This window comes from Oncorhynchus tshawytscha, linkage group LG01 (genome assembly GCF_018296145.1).
Source record: "Oncorhynchus tshawytscha isolate Ot180627B linkage group LG01, Otsh_v2.0, whole genome shotgun sequence".
In the NCBI taxonomy this organism is placed as follows: Eukaryota; Metazoa; Chordata; class Actinopteri; order Salmoniformes; family Salmonidae; genus Oncorhynchus; species Oncorhynchus tshawytscha.
The window spans coordinates 41357185-41367920 of record NC_056429.1 but is presented as its reverse complement, the minus strand read 5'-3'; the positions used below and the strand labels follow the sequence as shown (position 1 = coordinate 41367920).

Here is a 10736-nt window from a genome sequence, read left to right as displayed (position 1 = left end):
AAGGATGCAGATCAGCTGCGGGTTGAAACAAACCCAAGTAGCGTCAAGCTTGGCGTAGCATAAAGAACAGCGTATGTTGCCTACCCAGCAAACCTGGGACATTCACAGAACATTAGCGAAGATTCCCAAGATTCTAGTTCTAGTTAGGGCTTTGTCTAACAATAGGATGATAACATCCCAACATTCCTTTCAGAAAATGTTTAAATGAAATATCCTTGGAAGGTTGTGCACAACATCTGTATCAACCACCACAGAACATTGCCCAAATGTTCTCATTAGTCTTCCAGGTAATGTAATAACACAATGTACCAGTAATGTTTTTATAGCATACCGCCACAACAAAATGTGAGAGCAACGTTCTGGGAAGGTTCTTGCTACATCAGGCGAATGTTTTATATACAATCTATAATCATATAGGCAACTGGATAGTATAATCACCAGCACAACTGGATAGTTTTTGTGTTAGGAAAACATTTGCCGCAACATAATGAATGTTCAGGGAACATTCATACAGTAGAACAAATGTTGATTTGCTGGGTAGGTATTGCTGGCACCAGCCCCTCCCCATCCTGTCTCTGTCTGATCTGACTAAAGAAAGGGTGTGTGTGTGTGTGTGTGTGTGTGTGTGTGTGTGTGTGTGTGTGTGTGTGTGTGTGTGTGTGTGTGTGTGTGTGTGTGTGTGTGTGTGTGTGTGTGTGTGTGTGTGTGTGTGTGTTCTATTTTTGAACAAAGGCATGGAATGAGGCAATTGTTTGGTATTAATATATTTTATAACATGTATATAGGGGACTAGAAAAGTGTTGAACAGGCTTGGAGGTGTTTCTCTTTGGTTTCTAATGTTCTTTCTCTCTCTGAGAGCTGCAGGCCACCTGCCTCCCCATGTACTCCTTTCTTTGTTAGTTTTCTTTAGAATTAAAGGGATTTTTGAACACCACAGAGTTTATTTTGACAGTGTTAGCCCTGAGAGGGAGGACCGGAGCAGGCAGTGTGGATACTGTGATTCGAAACAAACGCTTTGGGCAACAGTTCAATCACTGAGCTATCTATTTGACATTTTTCTAAGAACTTTTATGTGTGAAAACAAAAATGAAATACAGAAATATCTCATTTACATAAGTATTCACACCCCTGAATCAATACTTTGTAGAAGCACCTTTGACAGCGATTACAGCTTTGAGTCGTCTTGGGTATGTCTGTACCAGCTTTGCACGTCTGGATTTGGAGATTTTCTCCCATTCTTCCTTGCAGATTTTCTCAAACTTTGTTAAATTAGAAGGGGCTATCTTCAAGATTCTCAATGGGATTCAAATCTGGGCTTTGGTTGGGCCACTTATGGACTTTCACATTCTTGTTCTGAAGCCATTCCAGCGTTTCTTTGGCTGTATGCTTGCGATCATTGTTCGGTTTGAAAGTAAATGTTCGCCCCCAGTCTAAGGTTGTTTGCACTCTGAAGCAGGTTGTCGTCAAGGATTTGCCTGTATTTGGCTCCATTTATTGTTCCCTCTATCCTTACCAGTCTCCCAGTCCCTGCTGCTGAAAAGCATCCCCATAGCATGATGCTGCCATGTTAAACGAGTGATGAGCTGTGCCTGGTTTTCTCCAGACAATAGCGCTTTGCATTCAGGCCAAATAGTTACATTTTCAGGCCAAATAGTCTCATCAGACCACAGAATCATTTGCCTATGTCTTTCACATGCCTTTTTTGCAAACTCCAGGCGTGCTGTCATGTTTCTTTTATATCAGGATTGGCTTCCGTCTGGCCACTCTCCCATAAAGCCCAGATTGGTTAAGTGCTGTAGAGACTGTTGTCCTTCTGGCAGGTTCTTCCATGTCAGCCAAGGAACTATGCAGTTCTGTCCAAGTGGTCAATGGGTTGTTGGTCATCACTGTGCTCTTGAAAACTTTCAACACTCTAGAAATTGTTTTACACTCTTCCCAGGTACTGTATATGCCTCATCACAATTATATTTAGGAGATCTACGGACAGTTCCTTGGACTTCATAGTATAGTTTCTGCTCTGACATAGACTGTCAACTGTGGGACCTTAGACAGATGTGTTTCTTTCTAAATCATGTCCAAACAATTGAACTGGCCACAGGTGGACTCCAATGAAGTTGTGGTGACATCTCAAGGATGATCAAAGGAAATTGGATGCACCTGAGCTCAATTTGGAGTGTCATAGCGTGTGAATACCTATGTAAATGAGATATTTCTGTATTTGGTCAAACAAAAAAATCTGTTTGTTATTATGGGGTATTGGGTGAGAAAAACAACAACAATGAAATCCATTTTGAATTCAGGCTGCAACACAACAAAATGTGAAAAAGTCCAGGGGTATGAACACTTCCTGAAGGCACTGCACATTATAGCAGAGAATCTTTATTATTTACTTTATACAACAGTCATTATTGCTCATCTTTATCAAGGGTGTCATTTATTTTGGATCCCACTGTATACATGTATCTTGTGCTCTAAAAATACTATCTTACAATCCTTTGAAAAATGTTGAGCACATTTTTGCTGAGCACATTTTTAAAAACTAAATACTGACATAGATTTGGGTATACTTATTTTCTTAATTACATTATTTCACTCGTTATGCATTTTACAGTAACCAGTGTTGTTAATAGAAAATGCACTTCTAGACATGAGTTCCTCAGGCCCTCAGCAATGACTCCACTGAGAACGGTAATGGCCGCCTCACCACTGTGGGTTTCATTGAGTTGATCTGAGGCCTGTCATGATGCCTAATCCCACCTGCTGACCAGTCCTTGGGTGTGAGGAAGTGAGGCTCTGGGAACCTGCTGGGTTTGTAGGGTTCTACCTCTCCCTGAAACATATGCTTTGGTTCAGAGGGAAAGTCAGAGTGTGTGATGGCTATTTTTGGCATGATGGCCGTAGGAACGGTTGGATCGTCTTTGACCCATTTTGGCACGGCCTTATCCTTGTCCAGATCAGCTGAGCCTTCAGAATAACTACTCCCCCGCTGTTGTAGTTGTAGTAAGGGCACGGGTAACGGCTCTCGACAGCTCTCCCTCTTCCTGGAGCACTCCCAGCTCTCCAGTGCTCTCTCCCTGGCTTGCTCCATGTGTTCCAGAACCCCAGAGTTAGAGTTACACTTTGACATGAACTGACCATAATTATAACCGCTTTCTGCTGATCTGGCCTTGAGCTCTTCCTGGTAGCAGTGGAAGTCACACTCATACAGCACAGGGCCCGGTTTGTATTTGTACACAGGCACGTAGGTGGATGCCCCATGGTCCTTGTGTGGGCAGCAGTGGTGGGGGGAAGCAGGCATCACTGCCAGGGCCGGGGGGTGAAGCAGGGTGAGACCTGATATGTCCTCCAGCTCTCTCTGTCTCAGCTCTCTCTCCAGCATCACAGTCTCCAGCTCCTTATCAGCAAACGCCCTCCTCTTCCTCATCCTGGCACTGACAGAGGGGAAGTGACGTCGCTTGGACCAGGGGCCGTCCTCCACCATAGGGAGTTTGTACCCTATTGGGTAATGTACAACACTGATGTCATTAAGTTGTATAATGATTACCTTGAGAACACAGTCTGTTTCACTATAATAACTTAAATATACCAAATAGGAAGTTAAACAATGAACACATTAATTTACCAACTTTATTTAAGTAAATGAAGTTGAAATTCATAAAGCCAAAGTAGATGCTCTAAACACAGCTGTGATGACATTGGTGTAGTGTGTGTACATGTTCATGTGCTTACTCAGGGGAACGTAGAGGTAACATGACCTCATCATTTTGTCTCCCAGCCGCTCGCTGGTAAACACAGCTTGTAATTCCATAACCTCCATTTGCATAATTGTAATTACCATAAATAAAATACAAACAGATCTAGTCCCTATAGACGAAACAGGCAGTGTAATTACTGACTTATCCCGTGTGGTGTAGCCCACTGTCTGGTCTGAGACAGGAGATGGGGTAATGAGCTAGATGCTAATGAAGCTTCATCCTCTAATCTACAGTGCCTTCATAAAGTATTTACACCCCTTAACATTTTTTCACATTTTCTTGTGCTACAGCCTGAATTTAAAATGGATTAAATGTAGTTTTTTTTTTGTCACTGGCCTACACATAAAGTCAAAGTGGAATTATGTTTTCGAAATGTCTACAAATGAATAATTTTAAAAAAGCTGAAATGTCTTGAGCCAATAAGTATTCAACCCTTTAGTTATTGCAAGCCTAAAGTTCAGGAGTAAAAATGTGTTTAATGTGTTTAATTATGAAAGTACAGAGTGAATCCTTGCAACTTATTATGTGACTAATTTCATAATATATATATATATTTTTTAATCTGGTGTTTTTATGTCAGATGGTGTTATAGTTCAATCTTCAGTGATGTATTTTATATAACTAAGGGCTAAACGCCTCCGTTCTGTACATTACCTTGGAAATAATGGACGATAGCACATTACCATGGAAATAATGGACGATAGCACATTACCTTGGAAATAATGGACGATAGCACATTACCTTGGAAATAATGGACGATACATCCGAACGAGAGAGTCGTGTTCATTTTTCCAAGGTAATGTACAGAACGGAGGCTTTTATCCCACTTATACCACAGTTGACAAAGAAAACAACGATAAGTTAAAAAAAATACAAATAAAAGACATTGAATATTCCTTTAGAGCATGACGTTATTCATTACACTTTAAATGGAGTATCAATACACCCAGTCACTACAGAAAATACAGGCATCCTTCCAAACTCAATTGCCAGAGAGAAAGGAACCCGCTCAGGGAATTCACACGAAATCCCAGTGTGGAAAGCACTTAGACTTACCCAGAAAGACTCACCGCTGTAATCGATGCCAAAGGGGATTTTAACATGTATTGACCCAACTGCGCTATTTTGTTTGTTTTGTCGCATTGTTTGTAACTCATAAGTCTGACGCGAAGGATATACTGCTTTGACGAGACAAGGCCCAAATCCCTGTTATCTGCATGAAGAGGTCTGGTGCCTTGTAAGAATTTGCCGACGAGTAGGTAAACCACCACTACCCTCTGTATTATTGGCCAACGTGCAGTTGGAAAACAAACTGGACGATCTACGATTAACACTGTCCTACCAACGGTACATAAACAACTGTAATATTTTATGTTTCCCCAAGACGTGGCTAAACGACGACACGGATAATATAAAGCTGGCTGGCTTCTCCATGCATCGGCAGGATAGAGCAGCTATGTCTCATAAGACGAGGGGCAGGGGTGTGTGTCTATTTGTCAATAACTGCTGGTGCGCGATGCCAAATATTAAAGAAGTCTTGAGGTATTGCTCGCCTGAGGTAGATTACCTCATGATAAGCTGTAGTCCCCACTAGCTACCAAGAGAGTTCTCATCTATATTATTTGTAGCCATCTATTTACCACCACAAACCGATGCTGACACTAAGAGCACACTCAAAGAGCTGTATAAGGCCATAAGTAAACAAGAAAATGCTCATCCAAAAGCGTCACTCCAACTGGCTGGGAACTTTAATGCAGGCAAACTTAAATCCATTTGACCTCATTTCGAGCAGCATGTCACGTGCAACCAGAGGAAAAAAAAAACTCTAGACCATCTTTACTCCACACACAGAGACTCATACAAAGCTCTCCCTCGCCCTCCATTTCACAAATCTGACCATAATTCTATCCTCTTGATTCCTGCTTACAAGCAAAAACTAAAGCAGGAAGTACCCGTGACTCGCTCAATACGGAAGTGGTCAGATGACGCGGATGCTACGCTACAGGACTGTTTTGCTAGTACAGGCTGGAATATGTTCTGGGATTCATCCAATGCCATTGAGGAGTATACCACCTCAGTCACCGGCTTCATCAATAAGTGCATAGACGACGTCGTCAACCACAGTGACTGTACGTACATATCCCAACCAGAAGTCATGGATTATAGGCAACATCCCCACCGAGCTAAAGGCTAGAGCTGCCACTTCCAAGGAGCGGGACACTAATCCGGACACTTATAAGAAATTACGCTATGCCCTCAGACGAACCATCAAACAGGCAAAGCGTCAATACAGGACTAAGATTGAATCCTACTAACTGGTTCTTACGCTCGTCGGATGTGGAAAGGCATGAAAACTATTACGGACTATAAAGGGAAACCCAGCCAAGAGCTACCCAGTGATGCAAGCCTACCAGATGAGCTGAATGCCTGTTATGCTCGCTTCAAGGCAAGCAACACTGAAAAATGCATGAGAGCACCACCTGTTCCGGACAACTGTGTGATCACGCTCTCCATAGCCGATGTGGGCCAGACGGATTACCAGGACGTGCACTCAAAGCATGCACGGACCAACTAGCAAGTGTCTTCAATTACATTTTCAACCTCTCCCTGACCGAGTCTGTAATACCTACATGTTTCAAACAGACCACCACGCCCAAGAAAGTGGAGGTAATCTTCCTAAATGATTACCGCCCCATAGCACTCACGTCGGTAGCCATGAAGTGCTTTGAAAGGCTGGTCATGGCTCACATCAACACCATCATGACGGAAACCTTAGACCCACTCCAATTCGCATATCGCTCCAACAGATCCACAGATGCCGCAATCTCAATCACGCTCCACACTGCCCTTTCCCATCTGGACAAAAGGAACACCTACAGTGGGGAGAACAAGTGCAGTATTTGATACACTGCCAATTTTGCAGGTTTTCCTACTTAGAAAGTATGTAGAGGTCTGTAATTTCTATCATAGGTACACTTCAACTGTGAGTGACGGATTATAAAACAAAAATCCAGAAAATCACATTGTATGATTTTTAAGTAATTAATTAGCATTTTATTGCATGACATAAGTATTTGACACATCAGAAAAGCAGAACTTAACATTTGGTACAGAAACCTTTGTTTGCAATTACAGAGATCATACGTTTCCTGTAGTTCTGGACCAGGTTTGCACACACTGCAGCAGGGATTTTGGCCCACTCCTCCATACAGACCTTCTCCAGATCCTTCAGGTTTCGGGGCTGTCGCTGGGCAATACGGACTTTCAGCTCCCTCCAAAGATGTTCTATTGGGTTCAGGTCTGGAGACTGGCTAGGCCACTCCAGGACCTTGAGATGCTTCTTACGGAGCCACTCCTTATTTGCCCTGGCAGTGTGTTTCGGGTCGTTGTCATGCTGGAAGACCCAGCCACGATCCATCTTCAATGCTCTTACTGAGGGAAGGAGGTTGTTGGCCAAGATCTCGCGATACATGGCCCCCTCCATCCTCCCCTCAATACGGTGCAGTCGTCTTGTCCCCTTTGCAGAAAAGCATCCCCAAAGAATGATGTTTCCACCTCCATGCTTCATGGTTGGGATGGTGTTCTTGGGGTTGTACTCATCCTTCTTCTTCCTCCAAACACGGCGAGTGGAGTTTAGACCAAAAAGCTCTATTTTTGTCTCATCAGACCACATGACATTCTCCAATTCCTCCTCTGGATCATCCAGATGGTCATTTGCAAACTTCAGACAGGCCTGGACATGCGCTGGCTTGAGCAGGGGGACCTTGCGTGCGCTGCAGGATTTTAATCCATGACGGCGTAGTGTGTTACTAATGGTTTTCTTTGAGACTGTGGTCCCAGCTCTCTTCAGGTCATTGACCAGGTCCTGCCATGTAGTTCTGGGTTGATCCCTCATCTTCCTCATGATCATTGATGCCCCACGAAGTGAGATCTTGCATGGAGCCCCAGACCGAGGGTTATTGACCATCATCTTGAACTTCTTCCATTTTCTACTAATTGCGACAACAGTTGTTGCCTTCTCACCAAGCTGCTTGCCTATTGTCCTGTAGCCCATCTCAGCCTTGTGCAGGTCTACAATTTTAACCCTGACGTCCTTACACAGCTCTCTGGTCTTGGCCATTGTGAAGAGGTTGGAGTCTATTTCATTGAGTGTGTGGACAGGTGTCTTTTATACGGGTAACGAGTTGAAACAGGTGCAGTTAATACAGGTAATGAGTGGAGAACAGGAGGGCTTCTTAAAGAAAAACTAACAGGTCTGTGAGAGCCGGAATTCTTACTGGTTGGTAGGTGATCAAATACGCATGTCATGCAATACAATACAAATTAATTACTTAAAAATCATACAATGTGATTTTCTGGATTTTTGTTTTAGGTTCCGTCTCTCACAGTTGAAGTGTACCTATGATAAAAATTACAGACCTCTACATGCTTTGTAAGTAGGAAAACCTTCAAAATCGGCAGTGTATCAGATACTTGTTCTCCTCACTGTATGTGAGCATGCTGTTCACCATAGTACCCACTAAGCTCATCACTAAACTAAGGACCCTGTGACTAAACACCTCCCTCGGCAACTGGATCCTGGACTTCCTGACAGGCCGCCCCCAGTTTGAAGAGAGTTTGAAGTTCCTTAGTGTCCACATCACCAATAAACTATCATGGTCCAAACACACCAAGACAGTAGAGGGCACAACAACACCTTTCCCCCTCAGAAGACTGAAAAGATTTGGCATTGGTCCCCAGATCCTCAAAATGTTATACAGTTGCATCATCGAGAGCATCCTGACCGGTTGCATCACCGCCTGGTATGGCAACTGCTCGGCATCTGACCCTAAGGTGCTACAGAGGGTAGTGCGTACGACCCAGTACATCCCTGGGGCCAAGCTTCCTGACATGCAGGACCTATGTACTAGGCGCTGTCAGAGGAAGGCCCCCCAAAAATGTAAAGACTCCAGTCACCCAAGTCATAGACTGTTCCCTCTGCTTAACTCTATTTCTTGAACTGCTTTGTTGGTTTCACGGTGGGTTTCACCTATTGTTATTGGCACATTGTGACAAATAACATTTGATTAGATTTTTTTTTTTTACAAATGTTTATACATTTTGTTCCACTTTGACGTTACAGAGTATTTTGTGTAGATTGTTGGGGAAAAAAATACTATTAAATCCATTTTAGACCCACTTTGTAATTCAAGGGGTGTGAATACTTTCTGAAGGCACTGTATAGGATAGACTACTGTTAGCTAGGGGTGCTTCAGTAGGTGATCTGGTCTATCACTGATACCTACCCTCTAGGATACTCTTTGCTAAGATGCTAGGTGCTCTGGTGTAGCGCTGATAAGCGGTGCGACGGAATGGTGTGGCTGCTCCCCTGATCACTTTCTTACCCTGCAAAGGAACGGGGTAGAAGTAACATACATTAAAATATATTTACATAATATTCAAGTCAGGGCTTTGGTTGGGCCATTGAAAATCTGTGGAAAGACTTGAAGATTGCTGGTCACCGCCGCTCCCCATCTAATTGAACAGATCTTGAGGAAAATCTGCAAGGAACAATGGGGAGAAAAATCCCAAAATCCAGATCTGCAAAGCTGATACAGACATACCCAAGACGCCGTATTCGCAGCAGGTACTGTACATGGTAGGCGTAAGGTCATAGCCATAGCCATGTGATATATTATAGGCTAGTTTGTTACAGAATAATGAGATGTTAGTTTCCCTGGTGTAAAGCCTATAATTCATATGACAAAATGCTGTGTAAACAAATTCGTTTTAAGAGTGGAATAACTGAATTTTAAAAAATGTTAACATTAACTATTCAGAAATGTTAAGCAAAAACAGCCTATGGTTTTTATGTAAAAGTGAACAATATCGTTTTTTTGTTTTCATTATCACTAAAGGAAAATAGCAATGCATATTAATTTGCTTATCCATATGTGTTATTTCATAGTCCTTCATTCGCTGGTCCTGCTCACAGGGTTACAGCATTTTGGCCTAGATTATATAAAAATGATCTTTCTTAAATTCTATCCCACCAGTATAATACGGATGTCCCTGCCGCATGGCTCACCTCTGTCGCCTGTTGTCTCCGCAGGGCGACTTGCGCAGCCATCACCCGCTGCCGCTCCACCACGAGCATACAGTTTGTGCACTGGCAGTCACGCCAGCGACAGAAGCGTTTGTGGCCTTTGAGACAAGACACGACGCCGTGGTTCCGACAGCGGGCGCATTTGGGGCTGCGGGTCATTTTGCGCTGCGTCGCTGTCTGCTCCTCGGCCACCTTCGCTCCTTTCTCCGCGTCGCCGTGCCGCCCCTCGGGCAGGCATCCGTCAAGACTCTCAACATCAATCTCCTCACCCAATTCGAGTTTCAGCGCATTAAGTCTGGTCTTCTCTAGCTGTAGGCCTCTTTCCAATTGAGTGGACATCTATGAGAAATGTCTTCCACGCCGTTGCAGTGCTGTATTTCCAACTTTACAAGTTGTTAACGTTGTCGAAGTGCACCGTTTCGTTTGGCTGTGACGACACACATAGCCTAAATTCCTCTGAGCAGGGAGGGAGACGAGACTTTTGAAACTCTCCGCTGTTCTCTGACGTTCGAGTCGCACTGACACTGTTGGGGCTCCTGGCTGGTGAGACAGCTACTGTGGTAGGATATGTTTGCTCACACCACAGTCTACTTGCCCTACCTACCTTCAGACAGCAGACCACACCACATTTTATTGGGCTTCCCAACGTTGCGCTTCTCCAACGTCATCAATTGGACATTTAATCCAGGTTAACCCCTCCTGCCCACGGAGCACACGCACTTGACAGTAAACACTACTAGTTGGACTACTAAATTAAGGTATTTTCCAATTTAGTTTATTTTAGTCTTCCCTATATCAAATTGATTATGCACTAATTTCAACAACAAAAAATATGAGTGATTTGTATGTCCAAACTTTCCAAAACAAATATGGAATATTACATCATTTTCATAATG

General features: G+C 43.4%; 1 protein-coding gene across 1 annotated transcript; it reads right to left on the bottom strand.

The window, feature by feature from the left end:
- Positions 1-2359: 2359 nt before the first annotated feature.
- On the bottom strand, positions 2360-10456 carry LOC112250787. Its single transcript, XM_024421222.2, has 3 exons — positions 9823-10456; positions 9041-9140; positions 2360-3495 (listed from the first exon to the last, which is right to left on the bottom strand). Exons 1-3 carry the CDS (start codon positions 10177-10179, stop codon positions 2657-2659), a joined length of 1296 nt encoding a protein of 431 aa, XP_024276990.1. The 5' UTR covers positions 10180-10456; the 3' UTR covers positions 2360-2656.
- Positions 10457-10736: the final 280 nt, after the last annotated feature.